This window comes from Callospermophilus lateralis, chromosome 3 (genome assembly GCF_048772815.1).
Source record: "Callospermophilus lateralis isolate mCalLat2 chromosome 3, mCalLat2.hap1, whole genome shotgun sequence".
Lineage (NCBI taxonomy): Eukaryota > Metazoa > Chordata > Mammalia > Rodentia > Sciuridae > Callospermophilus > Callospermophilus lateralis.
This window is the reverse complement of record NC_135307.1, coordinates 115,598,594-115,625,053: the sequence shown is the minus strand read 5'-3', so window position 1 is coordinate 115,625,053 and position 26,460 is coordinate 115,598,594. Positions and strand designations below refer to the sequence as shown.

The window sequence follows — 26,460 nt, the reverse complement described above, 5'->3', positions numbered from 1 at the left end:
CCCCACAAGACTTTGTGGGTCAACACCCAAACCAACTAACTACTGACATCTGACTCTCTGTTCAGATCTCAGTAGAAAGAAACAGTTTCTGACCAGTCCATGGATCTGCTGTTTTGGAGTTGAGTGCTGGCTCAGTCAGCTCTGGTGGTAGGGAAACCTGCCAATTGAGGGCCATGGAGGGACCACTTTCTTTGACTGACATGTTTCCCTAAGAGAGAGAAAACAGGCAACTAGAGAGAAGACAGCTTTGGTGGCTTTACAGATTCATGGGCTTCTTGATTTTTCTTTCCCAAAGTAGCCCAAATCCCTTCCTGTGTGAATCTCTCCTTGAAAGGGGATAGTACCATCAGATAGGTTGGATGGGGCTAAATAGGGAAGGATAGGTGAGGATGATGGAAGTGCTGGTGAGGTGCATTGGGGAGAATGAAGATTAATGTCCAAGATCAAAGCTAGGGAAATAAAATTTCACTGTCAAGTCCAAAGGTCAGGGACAGAGCAGAAAACTGGACACAGAGCCAAGGTCAGAAAGCAGCAGAACTGGAAAAATGGAAACAAGCCAAGGAACAAGACCAGGCAGGGCATAATTGTTGCTAAGAATGAGTTGGCATTAGGCCTAGCTTCACTGGTTCTTAATCTAGACTCCCGCACAGAGGGGTCATACCAAGGAAGACAGGGCCGAGTTTAAGTAATATCACTAAGGGGGAACAAGGGAAACCAGGGTTTTTCAATTCAGGTCCAATATCCTCTCTGTGTTGTGCTTAAGACTGCAAAATTTGTGCATGTTCCCGAGATTATTAAAAGGAACAGCACCCTAAAGGAATCATTTTAAGATTTGATGCCAGGCACAGGGTGCATGCCTATATAATCCCAATGCCTCAGGAGGCTGAGGCAGGAGGATCGCAAGTTCAAAGCCAGGCTCAGTAAATCAGCCAGGCCCTAAGCAACTCAGAAAGAATCTGTCTCCAAACAAAATATTAAAAAGAGCTGAGGATGCGGCTCAGTGATCAAGCACCACGGGGTTCAATCCCCTGTAAACCCCCACCCCCACCCCCGCCAAATTTCATCCAGACAGGGACGATCTCTGTGGGGTCTCCTCAGTCTCAACCAAAGCCCCAAGTAGTTGAGGGCCTGAGCCATCCCCCAAAGGGACAGAATCCCCCTGCCTTGAGCGCCCCCAGCACTTCTATGAAATACAGCTGCCGTCAGAATCCACTTGGGGAGGCTGAGCACTGGGGGAGTTTAAAAAACCGTGTAGGACGGACACAGGGGCGGAGGGACAGATTGAAGGGGTGTGTGAAATTTTTGCAGGCTCAAATAATAACGTGAAGCTTGCCTGCTTCTTTATAATCTGTCCGTTTCGTTTTACTGGGGAAGCAACATATTCCCGCCCCAGTATTTTGGGGATACGGATGGAGTTCTGGGGAGAGATACAAGGCCTGAACTAGAGCGAACACTTTGTTCAATCACCTTCCGCGCCGCCAAGCGTCAGGATTTGGACTAAGAGCTCCCCGCCCTCGCGACACCAGCGGCCCGCCCATCGTCCCGCCCCTCAGGAGGGGCCGTGGCGCGCAGGTGTGATGTAAGCGCGTGTGGACGTCAGCACGCGCTGAGCCCGGAAGAGGCGCGGGCCAGGAACTGAGCCTACCGCTCCTGCTGCAGCGCCAGGATTCCCATGGCTCTGTGGCGGGGCTCTGCGTGTGCGGGCTTCCTGGCGCTGGCCGTGGGCTGCGTCTTCCTGCTGGAGCCGGAGCTGCCCGGCTCGGCGTTGCGCTCGCTCTGGAGCTCGTTGCGGCTGGGGCCCTCGCCCTTGCCCCCGGGAGCTCTTTCCCCCGAGGGCCGGTTGGCGGCCGCCTGGGACGCTCTCATCGTGCAGCCAGCCCGGCGCTGGCGCCGCGTGGCTGTAGGGTGAGTGCCCGCAGGGCCTGGGTCTCTGGGCCTCTCTAGGAAGTGCGGGCGCTCAGTCCTCTGAGGTTCACTTTGGAGGTCGGGAGGCTACCGAGCTGTAAGATAGAGCCCGCGTGGAAACGGGTTTTCAGAAGTCCCCTGGAGGCGCCGGTGTCCGCGTTGCCCTCTTGGCAAAAGGTGTCGGATGTGTGGGTCTCGCCAATTTCGTCACCGCTGCAGGGATTCAGACTGGTTTTCACTCTGCTGGCCCCAGAGCCCTTCTTTAGTCCGGGTAGGACCAACCCTAATAGCCTTTTTGCACATCTCACTCAGCTTGTCACCTTCATATTCAGGTGTTCATTCATCGTTCCAACTTCCAGCTCCCTTGCTTTATGAGCGACTGTTCTTTGGCAGCCAAAAATGTCTTACCAGTTTTGACGGCATTCTTCCTCTTGCTTCGAAAGAAGAATGTTCTCTGCCTTTATCGACATTCTTTTGCCCTGTTTTCTGTTAATTAACGCTATCCAGTTTGGAGACCACCACTTCACTGAGATTCCCGATTTTCAAATTCAACTTCTTTTAGTCTATATGGTCAGCTTGCTGCAGCCTTCCACTCGTTTAACACACCCTTCTAGAAATTCTTCCCCAGACTTCAGTGACATTGCATATTTAAGGTTCTCCCAAATCACAACTCCTCCTTTTTTTGTACTCCTTTCAGGAATATAATTATTTCCCTTATGCTAACTTTAGTCCCTGTCTCAGTGCCACTTGACTTTTGCCATCAACTCAAAGATACCATACAAAAGCAGGTCTTCGGTCAAGTACCCTACTAGTTTATGTGAGTGCTGGGGCCAGAAGGAGTAAGGTAGAGCAAAGTTATCCTGAAAATGAAATAATTTATGTAGCTTATGTAGAGTGGTGTCAGCTTTTGAAAGTACTCAATTGTTAACTTGTATTTTTTCATATCAGCACATTTACTGGTTCTTAAGGTGTGTTTCCTTTTACCTCTAATGAGTTCAGGCTCTTTTCATCCACAAGTATCAGCCTCTTAACTGTCCTCCCTTCATGCATGTTCTGTCAACAGATACTTATCAAGGATTTCAAGTCTGCTGGGTTCTGAGGATATGAGTATAACAAGGTCCCTTCCTCATTTGTTGAAAACTGATACATTCATTATTGTATTGATCTGCTTGGGCTGCTAGGACAAAATACCACAGGCTGGATGGCTTAAGCAGCAGAAATTCATTTTCTAGAAGCTGTGGAGCCTTATAGTCTAAAAGGTGCGGGTGTGGTGGGTTTGGGGCAAGTCTTTTCTTTGCAGCTTGCAGTTGGCTAGCTTCTCCCTGAGTCTTCACATGCATGGCCTTTCCTCTATGTCTGCATTGCTGGTACTCTTTCTTTTATGTGGACATCGGTGTTATTGGATTAGGACTCGCCTGTGTGACTTCATTTAACCTTAATTACTTCTTTGAAGGTCCTGTGTCCAAATACAGTCACACTAGTTAGGGCTTCAACTTATAAATTTGTGGTGGGGTAGAGGATACCATTGTCCATAACAATTGTGAAAAGTGCTTTGTTGAATTTGAGTGGTAAGAACAAAGTGTGTGCTGGGGATATGGTTTAGTGGTAGAACTTGCCTACTTTGCTGGGATCTTGGTTAACTCCAACCTCACTTTTCTTAGCTGAAAGCAGTAATGGCCACCTGTCTCACAGAACATTGCAAATGGGTATATTCTATTTAAAAATGCTTGTCTAGCCCTTGGTACTTCATAAAGATTGGCTCCTTTCTCTTTGCAGATGTACCATCCAGAATTCAGCCGAGGCACAATTGCCCAGACCTTTATGATTTCTCTACAGTTCTGTATCTTATAGGAATTATAATTCTTATAATATCTGAGACACATGTTAAAACTAGAAGGAGCCTTAGAAAACATTTTACAGAGGATGAAACAGGATGGAGGTGATAGGAAACATCATTCTTTGAGGAATTCATAGCCTCAGAGGAAGAACTGTGTCCCCCTCACCCTGCCAGCCAAAAGTTTGTACTAGTCGCCTGGAAGCCAAGGCTTCCAGTGTGCCCTGCCTGGCCCTGCAGCCTCTTGTTTCAGCATTCGGCATCTTTGCCTTGTTTTTTTTTTTTTTTTTTTTTTCCAGTTATTTCATCTGTTTTCTCCAAAACCACACTATTATCTTTTTTTATACTATCCCTCTATTTCCCCCTTGATAATAAAGCAGCTTAGGAGATTTGTTTACATTGGGGATGCTGTTGAGGAAGATCCTTGCTCTGGTCAAAGTATTATATAACAAGCATATGTAAAAATACTTAGTTTGGTATCTGGCCCATAGGAGATATTTAGTAATTTTTAAAAATTAATACAAGCTTTTTATAAAAGTTATCAAATGATGATTATAAGTAGGGGATAAAAAATGCTCCTCAGTAGTTATGTTTTTTTTTTGTAACTCAAAATCAATTTTGTTGGTTTGTCTTGTTTTGCAAAATGCACTGAACTTTTCCTTTCATTTTGCATTACTTTTGTAAACTTGACTTTCTCCACTCTTATCTCTAAAAAATCAAATTCTGGGGCTGAGGACATAGCTCAGTGGTAAGGCACTTGCCTAGCATGCTTATCAAACTGTGTTTAAGATCTCAGTGGAACTAGATAAGAAGGTGATGTGTTTATAGTTTTTGAAGTAGTTATATTTCTAAATGTAAAACTTCCTTGTTGTTTTTGAACTTCTGCTGTTCAGATTCAGGACCTAAATCCTTTTGGATACTTTTAAGATAGTCCAGTTTGGAGGAACTAGTATCCCTGGCTATCCAAACACTTTCTGAAGCTCAGGACTATACTGAAGTTGGAGAGCCAAGAGATACCTGCAGTTCTATTCATAGGCTCACTTTTAAACATCTAATGTTCATTTAGTGGAAGTAAAGGGCACCCTTTGTGGGATGGGAATGAGACCAGTTTGCGGGGTGTGTTTGGTTTATTTCATAGGCTATGAAAGACGTGTGTTAAAATATCCTTAAGCACCTGCTGCATGCTTGTCCGTGTGTTTTATGCACTGAAAGGCATAGTAACCCATTATTATACTCTTCCAGTTAAGTCATCTATATTTTTGATTTTTAAAAGAAAATTTGAGTATTTAAATGCTGTTTGATGGGCAAAAATCTTTTCAAAACATGGATCCATAGATAAAGAATTACTAAAAGGACCCTTAAGATGAGGATTCAAGTCATTTTGTGTCAGGAGGAGGAATGTCTCTTCCTGCCCTTGTAAATCTTCAAAAGTGATGTAAACAATATCTAGCCCACATACAAGCCTTTTAAAGTTACATTGATCTAAAACTTACAAAAGTAATACATAGTTGTAAAAATGAGAAATGTTATCTAATTAAAAGTAAAATTATTCTCCTTTATCGTAATTGCCCAATTTCAGTTTGCTACCATTAATGATTTGGTGTGTTAGTTTACAGACTCAGAGATTTTTGAAGTGGACTAGAAGAGAACATAGCTATGTGTTCCATGCTGAAAATCCAGTTCTTTGGGCCTTCTTCATGAATGAGTTTAACTTTAGGTTTCAAAGCTGCTCAGCATTAACTGAATATCAGCCACCCTTATCACTAGGAGGTATCTTGGTCTGCTATGAGCTTGCTCTTAGAATCTAGGAGCTGCTTGTGGCCACCAACCACACTAGCAAAAGGGACATTCCCAATAGGCAGAAGGAAGGATAGCCGTAAATGGAAGTGACAGTTGGGGGCCTGGAAGACCTCATCTAGACACCTTAGTTATTTAGCCTTTCTCTTTAAAAGAGGGATGACCTTTAGCAAAGAAACACTGAAAATATGTAAGCCAGGATTTTTTCATGTACACATAAAAGATGCCATGCCAGACAACCTTAGTATTTTATAATTTCCATACAACCTACCAGATGATGCACAAGTGTCTTGCCAGTCCTTTAAAGTTCATGGATAGGCTGGGCTTGGTGGTGCACGCTTGTAATCCCAGTTACTTCGGAAGCTGAGGCAGGAGGATCCTAAGTTCAAGGGCAGCATGAGCAACTTAATAAGACCCTGTCTCAAAATAAAAAAGGCTGGGGATATAGCTCAGTGGTGGATTGCCCCTGGATTCAATAACCAGTACCACACACACACACACACACACACAAAATTATTCATGGGTAAGTCTTGCAAACACCAAGTGATTAGTTGTTACAAGGCCACAAGTATGCGTCTTTTTAAAGCCCCACTCAGCTCTTCAAATGCAGGCTTTCAGCTGGGAGTATTTGGGCATTTAGGTATTGAATCTGTCTGGAGGAAAGTTGTCTGGAACTTAGAATTTTTTTTTTTTGTACCAGGGATTGAACCCAGGGGCACACAACCTCTGAGCCCCATCCTCAGTCCTATTTTGTATTTTATTTAGAGACAGGGTATCACTGAGTTGCTCAGAGCCTCACCATTGCTGAGGCTGACTTTGAACTCGAAATCCTCCTGTCTCAGCCTCCCAAGCTGCTGGGATTGATTATAGGTGTGTGCCACCATACCTGACTGGTATTTAGCTTTTGACCAAAATATATTTTGCTTACTTTGCACCAAGCAGTGTTCCTAAACATTGGTTATTTAATCTTCACAGTAGCTCTCTGAGTTAACTATTCATATCATTGCCATTTTTTCAGATGAGAAAACTAAGACTCACAGAAATTAAAGTGACTTGCCCAAGACACAGTGTGAATCCTGTTTGGCTCTGCTAGTATTTCCCTAGAAATGCTACATTTTTATTGTCATGATAGCTTTGTTCTGAAATGCTAAGCACTGTTTTCTCACTTTTTTAACTAGTATAAATTTTTGCCAAACTTTCAAAAAAGGTTCTGATCTGATCCCATTACATATACCCAGATAAAGTAATTTTCCTTCTGCCACATGTTGTTTGCTTTCCAGTTAAGGTAGCAGATCCACTTCAGCTGCTCCCTGTTTGAATACAGTTCTCTGAAACCTTTCTCTGCAGCTAAAAGCCAAGGTGCTTTTCCTGTGCTATGGCTGCTTCTTTTCACATGTCTCTCCTCCTCCTTTCAGAGTCAATGCATGTGTCGATGTCGTGCTCTCAGGCGTGAAGCTCTTGCAGGCGCTTGGCCTGAGTCCTGGGAATGGGAGAGATCATGCAGTTCTGCATTCAAGGAATGATCTGGAAGAAGCCTTCGTCCACTTCATGGGGAAGGGAGCTGCTGCTGAGCGCTTCTTCAGTGACAAGGAAACCTTTCATGATGTTGCCCAAATAGCATCAGAGTTCCCAGGAGCCCAGGTCTGTTAGTTCACTAAGAGTAAATTAAGTCAGGGTGGGAAAAGAAGCCTTTTTTTTTTTTTTTTTTTTTTTTTTTTTTTTTTTTTAGAGAGAGAGGGAGAGAGAGGGAGGGAGGGAGAGAGAGAGAGAATTTTTTAATATTTAGTTTTTAGTTTTCGGTGGACACAACATCTTTATTTGTATGTGGTGCTGACGGTCGAACCCAGCGCCACACACATGCCAGGCGAGCGCACTACCGCTTGAGCCACATCCCCAGCCCTGAAAAGAAGCCTTTTTAATATGGCAACTTTTCCTCCAGTTTGCATCATGACAGTGACCATTGGAAATCCAATTCTGCAGTGTTTTCCCTTTTTGTAAAACTGTATCTCATGTTTTATTATTAATTCTGTTTCTAGTCAGTTTAATTGAGCCAACATTAGTGATGCATGTTTACTATAATTTTGGTTCTTGTTCATCATAAAGTTGCCTTTTTCATGTTATCTATGTTTAAAAGAAGGAAACATTGTCTATTAATTTGTTTTAGTTATAATGCTTATTTTTGATAACTTGTAGTAATCTTACTGTGTCTGAGTCCTAAGCAGGAGAACAAGGCCAAACCCGTAGAAAAGTAGACTAGCTTTTAACTGGGAAAAGGAGAGATGGGGCCATACCTTTGTTCTGCTCATGCAGTGGGGTTTCTATGTGTGTGTGTGTTGCTGGGGATCAAACCCAGGGCCTCATGCATAATACGCCACTAAGCCACAACCCTGTCCCAAAAAGGAGTTTATCAACAGAACATGGATACTATTTTGTGGGGAAGACTGTCCTGCGATTGTAGTGGAATGTTTAGCATCCTTTCCAGCTCTTTTCCCCAGGGCTAAAAAACATGCATTTCCTTGGTTAGATACTCAGGAAGGGGAGTGAAGCAAAATGATCCCTGATTGAAAACCACTGGTCTAGATTGGTGGCTTTCAAATTTGAGTGTGCATCAGAATCACTTGGAGGAGCTATTGAAACAGATTCCTAGCCTACTCCCAGAGTTCTGATTGAGTAGATATGGTATGGGAATGAAGAATTTACCTTTCCAGCAAGTTTCCTGGTTGATGCTATTGGTATGATGACCTCGTTTGAGAACAAGTAGTCTTTGGGTTGGAACAAGTCAGATGGATGGAACTTCAGTGGTCTTCAAGCTCACCTGGTGATCATAAAGCCCTGGAGTCTATATGGTCCAGGCTGGGGTGGGGGTAAGGATCACATAGAGTAAGAGTACTGGGGCTGGAGACCCAAGTGTGGCTCTTTCCATCTCACCCAGTGTGCCTGCTGCTGTGTCCTCATGCCTCTTGAGGCTGAATTCTGGTTGTTTGAACATTTTCCACCCCAGCTAATTCTCCTCATCTGAGACCTTACTTCACCTGGGCATCCCAGACCAGGCCTGAATTCTAGCCAGGGAAGCTCTTAAATGCTGTTTTTAATTGGTACCTCTCAGGCAAACCTTTGTGATCACTGATGACTTGAGATTTTAAAGATTTTTGTCCTTTGAAGCTGCCCATTTGAACATTAAAAATTGTCAGGGGTGTTAGCCAGCTGAGTTTCTAAAGGAAACAGCAAGTTGTTAAAATTTCTATGGTCATTTTGACAGCTTAGTTTAGTAGTGTCTGGTCTTTTAGAGAATCTTGATAGTTCCAATCTGATAAGTATACTGCTCAGAAATCTCTGTGATCATGGTATTTAAACCACTTCTGCTTTGACCTTACCATTTGTTTCACAATGAAAAAAAAATCTACAGAAACTCATATCTTACTTTTTTGGTGGTCTATTATTTCTTAACATTTTAAAACCTAAAATGTGTTACTTCTAACACCAATTTGGTGTCATTTGAAAATCCTTTAAACTGTAAGGTATGTTGCCTAATGAACAACAGTGGACAATTATATGAAAAATCTGAGTTGGGCATGGTTATACACACCTATAATTCCAGCAGCTTGGGAGGCTGAGGCAGCAATTTAGTGAGGCCCTGTCTTAAAATTAAAAAAGGGCTGGGGAGGGGTCTCAGTGGTTAAGTACCCTAGGATTCAATCCCAGGTACCAAAAAGAAAAATAAAAATCTGGTATCCATTTTGCAGATATCTCAATAATTTCCCTCAAGAATTTGTTTTTTTAAATTAAATAGCTTTGTTTATTTTTATGTGGTGTTGAGGATCAAACCCAGTGCCTCACACGTGCAAGGCAGGTGCTCTACCACTGAGCCGCAGCCTCAGCCCATCCCCCAAGAACTTTTAGTAAATTCTGCTAGCCATCATTATTAAATAAAATGTGAAATCAGATTTGTTAAAAGGTCAAACTTAAGCATGCATATCACAAAATTAATCTATGAAGAACTGTTAACATCCTACTTAAATCCAGAGATCAGTCAGCCCAAAGTGTGGGATGAGAGTGATGGCTAGCAGCTGGAGTTATATAGTCTATGCCTCTGCATGGGCTAAAGGTTGTTAGCCCAGACAGAACTACTGATTAGGTTTCTTGATTTCAGAATTGAACAGCAGCCTTATTGCCTATTCATCAGGTTTCTAAGGTACATGGATCCATCCTTAGCAACGTGGAACACCAGCCTTGAAGGATCTGCTCTCTCAAGCTGAAAGATGTATTAGAGGAAAATATTTTCCTGTGTTAGAGCTGTTGCCTTTTAGAATTTACTCCCAGGGAGCCATATATTCCCCAAGACATCAATGTGTTTTTTTCTTTCTCAAAATTTAGCAACAGACATTTACTGAGCACTTATGAAAAGATGGTCCCTGCCCTGAAGATGCTCTTCATGTGTCCAGATGATGATAACTAAAGTAGGCAAGGGCTGTAATATGGGTTCATATTAGAGGGGCAGGAAATGGTCTGTAATCTTGTCTGGGGAAGATAGTTATGGAAGCTGAGATGTCACTGAGGAAGGGGTACAGAAAAGGCATCACAGAAGAGGCAGCAGCTGAGAAGGGGAGGAACCTGCTAAAGGCCAGAGGCCAAGAGGAAGGCTGACTTGGAGAGTTGCAAGCAGATTGTGGAAGGGGCAGGCATGAGATGGAGACAGAAAAGAAAGCATGAGATTAAGTTAAATTTTAGGTGGGGGTATAGTGGTAGCACAAGTTTCCATATCCAGCACCATTTAAAAAAAAAAAAAAAGTTGAATGATTCAGGAGGAAAGTGATGTATACTCATTTTAAAGGTTTACAAGACCTAGCCACACTGTGTTTTTTCTTTATCTGTTCTGATGGCCCAGAGGTTCAGTCAAATTTGATCTATAGTTACAGCAGTCTCACTTTAATTTTCAGGTTACCATATTTATTTTCTTCACATTTTACTCATTGTCTATTTCTGTGTTTTATTAACTTGTTTGTGTATTTGTTGTAAAGTCACCTCAAAATATTTGGGGAAAGATGTACTATGATTATTAACATTAAAATTATTAAGCTTGGGTAACTAGTTGTACTAAAATACTGCCTAATCACCTTGAATTATATTTCAGCACTATGTAGGAGGAAATGCAGCTTTAATTGGACAGAAATTTGCAGCCAATTCAGATTTAAAGGTAGGTCAGATTTCCAGATTAAAATTTGTACCCTTCTGTTGTTTCAGTAATTTTAGGAGCAAGCATGGATATTTGTTCCTTGATTCAATTTAAGGATCACCTGCTTCTACACTAGACTGTGGACCTCTTGTTAGGATGCATACAGTATTAGGTGGAGTGTAGTAGTAACTAATACTTTCTAAGTGTTTACTACGTGCCTGGCATTGTCTTCAATGTTTTACATAGATTTGACTAATCCTTGCAACACCCCTTATAAAGCTAATTGGTACTGTCATCCTTGCTTTCAACATAAGGAAGCTTGAGGCACAAAGACATTCACAGAGGGTAAATAATGGAACTAGTATCCAAACCAAGGCAATCTGACCCTGCGAGGCCATCAAGTAATGGTTATGAGCATGTGGAGATTATGGAAGTTATGAGAGAGAATGTACTTGGCTATGTTGATGAGCCTGAATCCAGAGTGTTGAAAATTCATGCCACTAGATGAGGGTAGGTAGAAAAGTGTCTTCAAGTTTTGAACCATTTGCTATAAGTAGAATTAAAAATAATTGCTATTTCAAAATAACATCTGAGTAAGAAGTTTACTGTGCTATGAGTGGAATAGTTTTGAGGAGGGGAAGCCAACTTGGAGATTGTTGCTGTCATACTACAAAACCATAAGGTTTGGATTAGAGCACCCAAAAGAGGAGAGACTTATTTATCACTGGAATCATGGTATTAGACCATAAGTGGTAACAAGGAAGAGAGTAAATAAATGGACAGGTACAGGGTGATTGTGGCTACTGACAGAGAAGGAAACAATGAACAGTGCTCTGGACTTGGGGAACCAACATAAAAATATAATTTGGATCAGGGATGAAATGAAAAGCCAGAGAGAAAGTTAGTTAAATATGGCTAAATAATCAGCAGTGTTAGGGAAAAAAATTCCTATGGAGCCACACTGTACACCAGGAGACAAATATACTTTAGATTGAGAGAGTATATTAAAGTGTTAACATTTATATTTTAATAAGAATTAAAATTCTGGACTAGGGTTATGGCTCAGTGGTAGAGCGCTTGCCTAGCATGTGTGAGGCACTGGGTTCCATTCTCAGCACCATATATAAATAAATAAAGGTTCATCAACAACTAAAAATATATTTTAAAAAAAGGATTGAAGTTCTTATGAAATTTTACAGTGGAAAATATAGATTTTTATAGTCATTATCCTTATGATCGTAATAAACTTCTAAACAGAGATGATTAGAAATTCCAGGATAAACTCTTGGAAACATTATCTGTTAACAGAAAAAGAAAAATTCAGTCATAAGCTCTTTAGCGAGCCCAGGCCCTTCTCATCAGAATCTTGGGAGTTTTCATGGTTCCCCACAAGGCACCTTCCTGGTCCTGAGAAATAATTCTATCTTTTGGAAAGCTAACACACTGGACTGTTGTGGGCAAGTACAAGATTGACCTTTCAGTATTGACCTCTTCTGAAACCATCATTTGTTCTTAGTCTCTGGAGAAGTTGGACCTGGGGCTGGTCTTAGTGGAAGGCATTCCAAAAAACAAGTCTGGCCTTGGTACGAGAAAAGATCTCTTACTCAGTCCTCACAACAGTGTTATAATTTTAAAGATAAGAGGGAGGTCCAGAGAGACTAAGTAACCTGTCCAAATTCAGCTAGTTAGGATTCAAATGCCACATTCTGCATGACATTACCACTCTAATTACTATTAGGGTAATAGTACAGTCTTCAAAGATAATTACCACTGCTCTCTCAAAGAGATTCAGCTTAATTTGGTGAAATGCTTCCCAGCATGGACCAGGTGATCATCTGAGAACCATCAGAGATTAAGAGGTATTTTCCAATGCTGATGATAATAGCTAATGCTTATATAATTCTCAGTATATTCCATGTACATAGATATGAACTAATTTAATCCTCTCAATACCCTATAAAGAAAGCCCATTTATTATACTCCACTTGAGAGGGAAAATGAAGCATGGCCTTGAGAAGTTAAAACTGCTCAAGGTCATGTACCTAGTAATGGGTAGAGTGGGAATTCAAACTCAAGTAATCTAGTTGCAGAGTCCATACTCTGAATAGCCATGCAATAGTGTATCTCAGAAATAGACCCTGGCAAATATAGTAAAGGCAAATTTAGAAGAATGGCCAGATGCAGGAGTGAGGCAGTGCCTTCAAAAATATATTTGTGAGAGCTAGGGCTGTAGCTCAGTGGTAGAGCACTTGTCTAGCATGTGCATGGCTCCGGATTTGATCTGAGTAGATGTTGGATTTTTGTCAAATGCTGCTTTAGCATCTAGTAAAATGATTGTATGATTTTTGGTTTTTGGTTGTTTGCTATGTGGTAATCACATTGGTTTTCCAATGTTAAACCAACCTGGCATCCCTGGGATAAACCTTACTTATTTCTGATGTATTAATTATCCTTTTTGTGTTTTGTTGAATTCAATTTACTAAAATTTTATTTAACATTTTGCATCAGTTTTTTTTTTTATTTTTTAGTTATTGATGGACACAATATCTTTATTTGTTTACTTATTTTTATGTGGTGCTGAGGATCAAACCCAGTGCCTCACATGCGTGAAGCAAGCACTCTGCCACTGAGCCACAACTCCAGCCCATATCTGTTTTCTTGAGGGATGCTGTCTGTATTTTTCTTATGTCTGTCTGGTTTTACTGTTGAGGTAATATTAGGCTTAAAGAATGAGTTGGCAAGTATAGAGAAATTCAGATTTTCTGTTTCTTGAGCAACCTTTGGTAGTTTGTGCCTTTCAAGGAATTGTTCATTTTGTCCGTGTTGTTGAATTTATTGGCATGGTTAATCATAATATTCCCTTATCCCTTGAAGATCTGTAGAGTCTATAATGATGCTCTTTCTAATATTGTTCATTTATGTCTTCATATTTTCCTAAGTGATTTGGCTAGAAGTTTATTGATTTTTATTGTTCTTTTTCAATGAATAATGAACTTTTGGATTTTTATGCATTCTTTTCTGTTTCATTGGGTTTTGTTTACTTTGGGTTTAACTAGCTTCTTTTTCTAGTTTCTTAAGGTAAGAAGCTAAGGTCATTGATTTGAGACCTTTCTTGTTTTCTGATACAGGCCATTTAGTGCTATAAATTTCCTCTTTAGTACTGCTTTAAATGTGTCCCACAGATTTTATACATTGTTTTTGTTTTTATTTCAAGATATTTTCAGTAATCCTTTGATTTCTTAAGATGTACTATTCTTGGACTAGCGGTGTAGTTTCTAAATTATAAAGATTTTCCTGATGTTGTTACTGATTTCTATTTTAATTCTGGTCTAGTCTGAAAATGTTTTCCATGACCTGTTAAATTTACTGAAACTTTTTAATGGCCCAGAATATGATCTCTCTTGGTGAAATTACATGTGTCTTTGAAAGTTTTTCAAGAGTATGTAGGGGTCTTTCTATTGTTTAGTAGAGGGTTCTGTAAATGTAACAACTAGGTCAAGTTGGTTATTGGTGATGTTGTTCAAGCCTTGTGTGTCTTGTGTATATCATTACTGATTTTTCTGTCTATTTGATGTATCAGTTATTCAGAGAAGGGTATTGACGTATCCAGCTACAATAGCAGATACGTATTTCTATTGGAAGTTTTATAATTTTTTTGGTTCGTGTATTTCAGAGCTCTGTTATTCAGTGCATAAACGTTTAGGATTGTTAACATTCTTTTCATGAATTCATCCCTTTTCCTTACCAGGGATAAAGAAAATGATTTCATAATCTTTGCTCTGAATTCTATTTGATAAAATAGCCATCACAGCTTTTTTTTTTTTTTTTTTGGATTAATATTAGCATCTTTTTCATCCATGGGCTTTTAACCTATTTGTGTTTTTAAAGTATACTCCTTGTGGATAAGCATATAGTTAGGGCTTGCTTTTTAATTCACTTTGGCAATCTCTGCCATTTAATTGGGATGCTTAAACTGTTTACATTTTTGTTTGGTGTTGGGAATTGAACCTAGGGCCTTATGCATGCTGGGCAAGCATTCCACCAGTGACCTATATCCCCAGCCCTAGACCATTTACATTTAGTGTGTCATTATTATTTATTTCTGTTTGTTCCGTTCTTTTATCTTCTCTCTTTCCTCTTTCTCCATAGTCTTTTTGAATTATTTTCTATATTTAATTTTATCTCTTCTGACTTATTAGCTATACATCTTTTTTAGTGGCTGCATTGGGGTTTATGGTGTACATCTATAGTTTATCACAGTATACTTTCAAGTGATATTACTGCTCCATTACACTATAAGAACTTCAGAATATCATACTTCCATTTCTCTACTCCAGTCTGTGTACTATTCTCAGTGTATTTTGCTTCTACATATGTTACAAACTTCACTCTACATTATTAGTATTCTTTAAACAGATCTTTTAAAAAATCATAAGGAAATAATCTTATGTGCTTATCCAGAGTTAGCATTTCTGGTGCTCTTCATTCCTTTAGTTAGATCCACATTTTCATCTGGTATCATTTGTGTTCTGCCTGCAGAACTTCCTTTAACATTTCTTGTGGTGCAGGTCTGCCAGTAATGAATTCTTTCGGCTTTTGTATATCCAGGAACTCTTTCATGGTAACATGCTGAGGAATTAGTGGGGTTTACTTGGATTATTTGGCTTTTTCATTTCTTAGGGATCATTGTGCTTTGCCTAATGTCCAAGCATTTTGAAAACCATTGTTTCTTATGTTTTGTCTGTGTTTTAGTGTTCTAGGTAGGTGGGTAAATCTAGCCAAGAATCAGAAAGAAAATAGTGGCAGAGGCAAGAATTGTCAGATTTGGCATGTAATGTGCCCATGTCAAGGCAGAAAGGCAAGGGAGGTGTATTTTCACCAGAAGCTGGGATTTCTAATTACATACATGAAAGTACATCTGCACAAAGCAGTATACAAACAGGCAGCTACTTAGCAAGTTAAAATGCCTTTTGAAATTTCTGGATGGGGCATAATTTGAAACAATGTAGATGGTTCCTGGGGATTTTAATTTGCCCCTTCCACTCTCAGAATTCAGTGGTTTTGAGCCTGTTATCCTGTCCTTGAGGGCATGGCAGAAACAGCAACTTATTGGAACTGAGAGGTAGCAGCAGATGTGAAGTGGTTTCTAGAAGGAATAGCCAGGGGGAGGCCCATCTTGGAGTTGAAGAAAATGGTATTGAGAAGTTGCAGAGTACCTCCCCCTAAATTTTCTAAATTGAGTTGCTCATTATTTCTCATATTTAAAAGGTTAAGTATGGTAGAGTGCTTTTTTGGGGGGAGGGGGATACTAAGGATTGAACCTAGGGCACTCTACCAATGAGCTACGTGCCTAGTCCTTTTTTATTTTTAGACAGGGTCTTACTAAATTGCTAAGCTGGCCTCCAACTTGTGATCCTCCTGCCCTGGCCTCCCGAGTAGCTGGGATTACAGGCATGCACCACCACTGTGCCCAGTTTCAGAAGTTCTTTTTCTGTACTGTGTAAAATTCAAATGATTGTTTTCATCTAGCAATCTTTTCCCACCTTCCTTTCTTCTTCTTCTTCTTCTTCTTCTTCCTCTTCTTCGTCTTCGTCATCGTCGTCGTCGCTGGAAATTAAACCCAGGACATTATCCCATGTCTATTTGCCTACACAGGTATGAATGTGAATTAAAAAGATAATGTAGGGGAATAGGGTGTATCTTGGTCTGCCTGGGCTGTCATAATAACAAAATACCATAAACTAGGTGTTTTTTTTTTTTAATTATTTTTGAACAGTTCTGGATACTGGAAAGTCTAAGATCAAAGTTGCAGCAAAGTTTTGTTTCTGGTAAGGACTCTAAGATTCCTGGCTTGCAGAGGCTGCCTTGTCACTGTTTTTTGTTTTGTTTTGTTTTTCACATGACCTTTTCTTGGTTCACACAGATCTCTCTTCCTTTTCTAATAAGGTCACCAGTCCTATCTGATTAGGACCTCACTCTTATGATCTCATTTAATCTTAATAACTCCTAAAAGTTCTATCTCCAAGTACCATTCCATTAGGGTTAGAGCTTCAACATCTGAATTCAGGGAGCACTCATTCAGTTCGTAACAGGGACTTGGGGCTGTAGTAGTTGCATAGACACCTGACAACTATAACTTTGGTCTTTGGTCATTTTCTTGTTTCTGGGTACATTGTGGCATTAACTTCCAGAGGCTTATCCCCTGTTAAGAGCCTCCTGTGCTACAAACCTCCAAACCAAGGACTTTTGGAATTGAATTAGATTCAGTATTTTGTTGAAATGAATAGAATTGGCCTGAATGTACCTAGTGGTTATTGTTCAGACTGTTGGAAACAGATCTGGTAGACTGACTTCACATTGCTTATCTCCAGGTTCTTCTTTGCGGTCCAGTTGGTCCAAAGCTACATGAACTTCTTGATGACAATGTATTTGTTCCACCAGAGTCATTGCAGGAAGTAGACGAATTCCACCTCATTTTGGAGTATCAAGCAGGTAAGGGAAGGGTATTAATGGTACAGCTGTGCATCTTCAGACTTGGCTTTGTGCCAGAAATTCATCTTTGTAAATTAGTAGGATCCTATTTGTGTCCCCATACCAAGTTTCTCAAGTCCATTGATCTGCAGAGCTGTTATCATTTGTTATCTCAGAGACTGATAGAATATTACAACATGAGAAAAATTCTCAAGTCTACAAACCAAATTGGTGTGAACCCAGTGGAAATCAGGCTGTAGGAAAGCAGGCATCTTAAGTAAAAGTGAAAATGTGTTAAACACACATTTGTGAAGCTTCCCTTTATTACTAAGAAAAGAGAAGGGCAGGTAATATTTCCTCAGCTCTGCTGAATCCTGTCCAGGACCCTTCTGGCCTGACTTACCCAAACTGCTTAGATTAGTTCCAGGCCTCTGGAAAGCTTCCTTTGGAGTAATTTATTTTTTCCCTGAGGTGAGTGGGAGTGTTTTGTATTTAACCTCACATTATTTCTTATTATAAGATATTTCAAGGGACTGGGATTGTGGCTTAGTGGTAGAGCGCTCACCTAGGAGGTGCAAGGCCCCGGGTTCCATCCTCAGCACCACATAAAAATAAATAAATAAAGGTATTGTGTCCAACTACAACTAAAAAATAAATATTTTTTTTTAAAAAAAGATATTTCAGTGTTTATAAAGCCAAATCCACCCCACAAGTAGATTTTTTTGTGTTATAAAGACTAGAGATTTATTTTCTACGAGAACCTTAAATACCTGGACATATTTTGAGTCTGTGTGTTCTTTGCTGTATCTTTTCCTGTACTCAGAACTCACTCAAGTTCTGATAAACCCATTATTAATTCACATTAAAGATTCAAATATGCAAACAGCTAATTGGCTCCTTAGAGGAGTAGTTAACACTCTTCAGTGAACTGCTTCCAAATCACACAATTAAGAGAACCTCACCTACTGGAGTAATGATCTATAATGTAAGATAGGAAAAAATAGTGCTTGTTGACAATTATACCTTTCTCCAAGTATGAAAAAGAACTGTTGTTTGCTTCTGGTTCCCTTTTGGATGCTTATTACAATCAGTTGAAATTTAGCAATGGCAGGATCTGAAAATCAGGGCAGAATGTTGCAGGAGGTACTTCATACCTAATGATGCCCAAGGAGTTTTTCTCCGTTTTAGTTTTCCCAAATAAGAGTGACAATTTTGCTGGGCGCAGTGGCACACGCCTGTAATCTCAGTGACTCAGGAGGCTGAGGCAGGAGGACTGCAAGTTCAATCCCTGGTTTCCCCCGCCCCTAAACAAAAGTGGCATTTTCCACTCTTCAGTGACAATGACTATTGACTGGAAGGTGCTGCTACCACCAGTCCAGATTAGTCTCTCTTCCATTTCTGTTGGTGCCCACAGCATGAACTAGGCACCTTTGCAGTTCCTGGTTTCGATTGATTCCTGTGGTGACTACATAATGGAGAGACTAGGATCTTCAAAGTGGACTTTGCTGTTATGTTTGATAGCTCTGCCTCTTGTCAAATAATGACAAGGAGATAGCTTGTCTCAAAACGAGATTGGTTCTATTCTTGGGTTTTGTAAGCCTTACATTTCAGTTTTTCTTCCTATGTCTTATTTTTCTTTGTACAAAGTAGTGCACTTCTGTGAAATTTTGTGCTGAGTTACATTTTCATAGGCCCCAAGAGGGAACATAATCTGGTGGTTGCAGCCCTTGGGTCAGCTTTCTTAACTCCATCCCCAGCTTCTCTCTAACCTGGACAGGTAAATTCTGAGAGGATTTGCAAACTTTTTTTTTTTTTTTTTTTTTTCCTTTTTCTGTCCTACTAGACAGCTCCACAGCAGCTCATTTTCAGGGCTGGGAATTCGGTGAACCGGAGTGGTCAAAGGGCAGGATGGTAAATTGAGAGAGGAGATTGCTTATAGAAATGAATACAAAGCTCTGTGAGAAAAGAAGGGCACTAAGTATTATTACTGACTGTTCCAATCTGTCTTCTTCTTGGGCCACTTCATCAGTCCTATGTCCTATGGAAACAATAAGCAGCTCTTCATATTTCTCTTTGTCCATACCTGTTTATTTTTGCTTCTGTCATTCCCTGAAGAAATCACTTTCTTTTGAATGCTGTGTGGCTCTTTTGTCCTAGGCTAGGTTAGGCTGTGTTCCCAGCAGTGTCACTGTTCAAGGGCAGGGTAGTGTCTTGCTATATGGAAAGTATCAGTGTAATGTATTTTTCCCATTGTACAGAGTCTTGTTAATTTGGGAAATCTTGGATTTGGAGTTGATATCTGTATTTTTTGCTGCTGTGGTCCGTTAGGTCATCAATCTGTTTTCTTAATTCACTTTTTTTTTTTTTTTTTTTGCTAATTCATTCATATGGCTACGTACCAGGTTCAATGTGAGATAGTGGGAATATGATGGTAGAAGACTACACAGGCCCTACCCTCAGCTCACAGTTTACCTTAGGAGATGGACACTTGAACAATTAGTTCAAAATCATGTGCCAAGTCCTATAATACAATAGTGTTGCCTCTGGTAAAGAGGTTATTGAATCTGCTTAGGTAGGGGCAAGTCTTTCCTGACTCACATTTAGGGAGAAAGTAGCACTTGAATGTGGCCTTGAGCAGTCATTACTCCAAAGCAACTCCAGCCCAAGTGGCGGAGCAGCCAGATATTCTCACTCTTTGGATCAAGTGCCCAGAAACCACAAGAGAGCAGCAGAGAGTAGGAGGTACAATCAGCTTGGCTCTTAGATTCCAACTAAGTGGAAGGTCCTAGAGCATTGCTGTGAGGTAGAATGTACTTTGGGAATGGCAACCAGTCCTATCTGCAGGAGTATGCCTAGTGTGATGACATTTGGAAGTCATACACAGTATAACTGTGTCCAGTGTTTGGGAGCTCAGTAGACAGCAGAGCTTTCCTGGAATTCCAGGGGAGCTAATGACCTTGAGAAAGGCAACCTCTTGAAAAAGGCATAAGAGACTCACACTGTTTCTGTTTTTTTGCTGTATTTGGATTTAGGTTTTTGGTTTGTTTCTTTACCAATTTACCAGCATGAATGTGGCACCAAGCTGACCTTCGACCATTATTATTGGGACCCACTCAGCCACCAGTTAGCCTGCTCAGAGCCAGGGCTCCAGGGAGACACCTGCAAGTGCCTCCACAGCTAGGAGACTGAAAGCCTCTTCCTTTTCTTTCCATTGACTGGGCTTTTCTAGGGGAGGAGTGGGGCCATTTTAAAGCTCCCCATGCCAACCGGTTCATCTTCTCTCACGACCTCTCCAACGGGGCCATGAATATGCTGGAGGTGTTTGTGTCTAGCTTGGAAGAGTTCCAGCCTGACCTGGTGGTCCTCTCTGGATTGCACATGATGGAGGGACAAAGCAAGGAGCTGCAGAGGAAGAGACTCTTGGAGGTAACAGCATTGTTATAGAATCTCACGGACCCCAGCTAGGTTTTTTGTTTTGTTTTGTTTTTTCCTTTCGGGTTCCTTTCTCTCTCTGCCTCTGTACTTGTGCTGCCTTGCCTTGGCTCATGCTCTCCCAAGGACATACCTTAGAAGCAGCTAGAATAGGACAGACAGGTCAGATAATCTTCTTGCCTGAGCCTCTGCATCCTGTGCTAAACTGAGCGTGGCTACAAGCTGCAGGGTTTGTAGTTATGTCCTTTATGTTATCTGTGCCATCTCACTTCATATCACCTGTGCTGCAGTTCGTGTAGATCTGAATGGCAGTTGAAGCCAGCTGCCTAGTTTAGATCCTAGGAATAGGCTGGCAGCATGAACAATAAGGGGCAGTTCTTTGGCCTGTGATTCTATAAGCCTGATGGCTCTCTGCAGAATGCAGTTCTCTATTGGAAAAAGTATCTTTTGTCCACGTTGCTTATAGCTGTCAGAGGATACAAAGAAGGCAGGTGCCAGGGGCATCCAGACTGCTAAGGACCTCATCTTTTCTTCCCTCTTGCCTGACTCTCTTTTATTTCTAATGGCAGTGTTGTTCTCTTCTCTTTCCAGGTTGTAACTTCCATTTCTGACATCCCGACTGGTGTTCCAGTTCACCTAGAGCTGGCCAGTATGACCAACAGGGAGCTCATGAACAGCATTGTGCATCAGGTAACCAACCACCTGTGGGCAACCCATGTGTCCTCCTTTAGCTCTGGCCTCATTGGGCCTTGCAGAGAAGCTCCTTTGTCCAGTGGGACTAGGTGTTTGGACTAAGGGACTGTCTCACTGACATGTGGGTGTTGTGTCATTCAGAACTAGAAGACCCAAATAAGGATTCAGGACTATCTTAGGACAAGATTTCCTAGTAAGTTAGAAATATGGCGGTGGGGTGATGCATATCTGTAATCCCAACAAATTGAGGCTGAGGCAGGAGGATTACAAGTTCAAGGCTAGCCTCACCAACCTGGTGAGACCTTGTCTCAATATTTTAAAAAAAAGACTAACTCAGTGATAAAGTTTAGTTGAGAGGGAGGGAGATATGGCAATGTAAATTGATGGGCCTGTGAGTCCTATTGCTTCTCTGGAAGTGAATGGTTTTTGCAGAACTCAAAACATGAAAAACTGAAAGCCCAACTCAGCTGATTTTACTTAAACTTTTAAGAAGAACCAAAAAAGGAAACTTTGGTGAACTTACCTCCTCACCACCAGACATGTAGGAATTTATCTCCTGCTTCTGGATAGCAGCAGTGGTTAGCATAAATCCGAGTGAGTGAGGCATAAGAATACAAGCTTTGCCATTCACTAGCTCTGTGAGTTCAGATTACTTAACTCTTCATTTTATTGTTATTTAACCTGTTAATTGGTTATGTGTTGTTCAAAAACCGAAAAGTATTAAAAGATACACGGTGAAGTCTCATTCTGGTTCTCCCCTTCCTCCATCTGTCTACCCTTTGTAATTTCCTTATTAGCTTTATCTGTATCTCCTGAGTTAAAATGTATGATACAGGAATATATTATTTCTATATTTTACATAAAAATATAAATTTTTTTGTCCTATTTTACTCAAAAAAATAGCACAACATACTGAACACACTGCTCTGCCCTTTGCTTTTTTTCCCGCCGGAAAATCTTGGAGATCTTTACTGTATTGTTACTTGGAGAGCACCTCAGTCTTTTCACAATGATGTGGTGAAAGTGAGTGTGGGGTGCTTCTCAGTTTGTTTGACCTGTACCTTCTTGTGGACATTCTGATTGGTGACTGTCCTTCCCTTTTACATAGGATGCTGCAGTAAATAATCTTGTACATTGTTTTATTTTGCCTGTGAGCAAGTATATGCATTTGATAAATTCTCAGAAGTGGAATTGCTGGATTGAAGCCTAAGAAAGCATTTAGAGGTTTGAGATTGCCTTCCATGGGAATTATACTTTATGTCCCACTAGCAGTGTTTAGAATATGTGCCTCTGTGGTACTTAGCTTTTGCACACACAGCAAATATTCTGTGTGAATACTTTCCTTATATTCTTGCCACTAGAATGGGATTAAAAACTAGCATTTGTATCAGTCTAGCAGTTGAAAAATAGTGTCAGTGTAGGGTTTATTTTTGTTGTTTGCAGTGCTGGGGATCAAACTTGGCCTCAGAATTGAGCTACACTTCTAGTCCTTTTCTAAAAAATTACTTCTTTAGAAAAAAAAAAACTTTTAAAATTTTACTTATTTTTGGTACTGGAGATTGAATCCAAAGGTGTTTCATCATGAGCTACATCCCCCAGTCCTGTTTATTTTATTATTTTCTGAGACAGGGTCTTACTAAATTGCCAAGGCTGGCCTCAAACTTGCAATCCTCCTGCTTCAGCCTCTAGAGTTGCTGGGATTATAGGCATGCCCCACTATACCCAGCAAAACAGTCTTTATTTTTCTGGACTGTTTTTAGGTTCACAGCAAAATTGACAGGGCTCCCATATGCTCTTTAAGCCCCTGGCACAGCATCCCCCACAATCAGCACCCTTCACCAAAGGGTACATTTGTTATAATCAGTGAACCTACAATGATATTGCCGCAGTCCGGCTGCAGCAGAATAACCGGGGGGTGACGAGGAACTTGTGTACATTGATACAGCTGAAGTGGGAGCCGTTTATTGTAGGACAGGAGGGGTATATATACATTACACACAGCTTATCTTAATTAACATAAACTAGATACAGCAGTCAACCAATAAGGAATCTCCACACTTAATGGCTCGCTGGCGTTACTTCACAAACCACAGGCGCCATCCTGACTTGTTTACAGACCCTAATAGATACATCATCATCACTCAGAGTCCATAATTTACAACTGAGTTTACTCTTGGTGTTTTTCAGTATAGTTTTTACTTGTATTTCTTTTTGAAGTGGAATATTTTTTCACTTTTAAAAAAAGCTTTTTTTTTTTTTTTTTTTTTTTTTGTTCCCCCTCTGAAAGTCTCCTTAACCCTTCCTAGCCTTGGTTTGTAAATTGAAGGCAGTGCCTTCTTCCATCCAAAGGTTACAATAAGAATTAGATGAAGAGAGAGAACTCTTTAGAGCTCAAAACATGCATAAAATGAAAAGCCATTGGCTTTCATTCTTCTTAGCACAGAACATGCAGGAAATGAAAGCCATTGGCTTTCAACAACAAAGGTATAGGCCATTATTATTTTATGGGCATGCACATACATACATGTACATACTCAAGGACTCATGTCTCCTGCAGAAACCTTTACCTGTTTCTAACAAAAGAAGTGCTAAGGAAGGCAGTGAGGTAGACATAGTGGTTCCCCACAAGACAGAAAATGGGCTCAGTGGCTCCTGTTTCCCTTTCCACATGTTGTTATTCAATGAAGACTATTTTCCTAACTCACACCTGCTTAAGTAGTTTAGCTCTAACGTGAAACAATATTCTTGCTTCTTGGTGTTATGTCCACAGAGCCATTATGATCTTGACTATACATTGTTCAGGTCTTCTCCATTTTCCTGGCATAATGTCTGCTGACACTCAGGACTTGGCCAAGAGCCATATCCTGGCAGTGATAAGAGTGGCTGTTGCATGTACACAGGCAAAAGTTAGGCACCAAGGAAGGAAATACAAAATAGGTACACCTCCACACTTTCTGAATGGTACATAATAAAAGACTAGGTTTGAAACAGCATTTTGGTAACTTTGCAGTTTTTCCCAAGTGATCCTGAAGGTGGAGATGGTTAGAGATGAAATGGTTGAAATGATGAGTTCAGTCACAGGAAGGCCTGATAAGAAAGATGCCTGCCTGCCTTCCCTGTCATTTAGTCATTGGCTGTGTCCCAAGATTCAGGAGCTCGGTTATACCCACCAGAAAGAGACCTGTCATTGTTTTTGTTAGCAGGTCTTTTCTGCAGTAACTTCTCTTGGGCTGAATGAACAAGAGCTGTTATTTCTCAGCCAATCAGCATCTGGACCACATGCTTCTCTTGCCTCCTGGAATGGTGTTCCTGATGTGGGCATGGTCAGTGATATCCTCTTCTGGATCTTGAAAGAACATGGGCGGACTAACAGCAGAGCCTCGGACCTTACCAGGATCCATTTCCATACGCTGGTCTATCACATCCTGGCAACTGTGGATGGACACTGGGCCAACCAGCTTGCAGCTGTGGCAGCAGGAGCTCGTGTGGCTGGGATACAGGCCTGTGCCACCAAAACCATAGACACCAGCCGAGTGTCTCTGAGGGCACCCCAAGAGTTCATGACTTCCCATTCAGAGGCAGGCTCCAGAATTACATTAAACCCAAACAAGCCAGTAGTAGAATGGCACCGGGAGGGGATATCCTTTTATTTCACACCAGTGTTGGTGTGTAAAGATCCTATTCGAACTGTGGGCCTTGGAGATGCCATTTCAGCCGAAGGACTTTTCTATTCAGAAGTACATCCTCATTTTTAGGAAGATTGTAGCTAATTATAGGAAGAAAGTGGTTTGGAAACAAGATTCAGGGTGTCAGAACCATTTTTAGGTCCAATTGGGAAGATAGCCAAAGAAACAACAGCAGATTAAACTGTACAGATACATTCCAGCCTGTTGGCGATTACATAAAAACATTTCAGGTTTTAATCAAAACTTAGCTATCTACTAACGAGAGTGGATTTTTGTTTTTTGTGTTGTGAGTTACAGGGGTAAAAAAAACCTCAATTCTAAAACCCCAAATTATGCAGTGTTGTCAAGTATTTTTTAAGCCAGAGTTAACTCTCAAGAGCATGTCAGCCAGAAAGTCTTTCTCTCCTTGCTTACTAGAGGACTGCTTCATTACTCACTCACCACCATGGGCTCTGGTAAAGCCCGATGTGAGATTCTTGGGTCTCTCAGCTTACCACTTGCAGCAGAATCAAGACTTCCATTCAATGTTACAGTGACAGTATTTAATGAGCATATCTTCTCAGTCTCCTGTTCTCAAACTTAGGTCAGAGCCACGGGTAAAGACAAGACAGTCCCACCTTGGATCCTTGGTAAGCCTTTGAGCCATTCATTCTCTTGTTTGGAACCCTTGGTGGCATTGTGAGCTGAAGGACTGTGCCTTCCTGCCTTGGCTCCCTATATTGTAGACTGGCTGATCAAAGGCTCCTGTGGCTTGGGCATTGCCTCCTCATTGCCCAACTCTGGATATGCTTCCTGCAACAGAAGACTAATATTTGTTCTTTTTGAGCCTTGAAGGAATTTGCTTTTACAACTGGAATTTGCTTCCATCTCTTATGTATAAAAGATCATGTATGTCTTATGTTTTCCTTGACACATTCATTAAAGAGTTTGACCTCGTAAGAGCGCCAGGATCATGAATAAATTTGTCATGTTATATATTTATTTTTTTATAAACCAGGACCTCTGTGTGCTTTAAAAAATATTAAAAACAATTTACATTTCAGGAATCCTGTCTGTAATTGATTTCATTTCCACCTTACTCTGGACTGGTCTTATGGCTTACATGTTACTCTGCTCATGATGTTTGTATTTTGTCCGTCTCTCACACTGAGCCTGTACTATAGACCTGTTCTCTGGGGTTTAAAGACAGAAGCTAGAGTATGAAGTAGCCAAGTCAAAGTTGAGTTGGAGCATAGCAGTTGCTAAGCATGGTGAACTTTGATTTGTTGGAAGGATGTAAGGGACACAGAAGATGGCAGCAGGCCTGCCTAGTACAGGGTCATGATCTCACCAGGCCATAGCAGCAGCTTCTTGAATCTCAAAAGCTACCTCAGGCTTTTCATATATGATCTTCCCTCCCTGCTTTGGGTAAGAAGAAAATGCTTGATTACTCATTTTCAAAGAAAATTTGAACCTAGAGAATTATACAG

At 40.8% G+C, this 26,460-nt stretch overlaps 1 protein-coding gene across 3 annotated transcripts; it reads left to right on the top strand.

Moving 5' to 3' along the window:
- Positions 1-1,620: 1,620 nt before the first annotated feature.
- Adpgk (ADP dependent glucokinase) lies at positions 1,621-26,029 on the top strand. 3 transcript variants are annotated; one of them, XM_076851059.2, is made up of 7 exons: positions 1,621-1,905; positions 6,952-7,177; positions 10,668-10,730; positions 17,081-17,201; positions 20,410-20,606; positions 21,204-21,302; positions 24,509-26,029. In XM_076851059.2, the coding sequence occupies exons 1-7, from the start codon at positions 1,673-1,675 to the stop codon at positions 25,058-25,060; spliced, it is 1,491 nt and encodes a 496-aa protein (XP_076707174.1). In that variant the 5' UTR covers positions 1,621-1,672; the 3' UTR covers positions 25,061-26,029. The 3 variants fall into 3 exon arrangements, with proteins under 3 accessions (XP_076707174.1, XP_076707173.1, XP_076707175.1); XM_076851058.2 differs by having other exon boundaries at positions 24,506-26,029; XM_076851060.2 differs by lacking the exon at positions 10,668-10,730 and having other exon boundaries at positions 24,506-26,029.
- Positions 26,030-26,460: the final 431 nt, after the last annotated feature.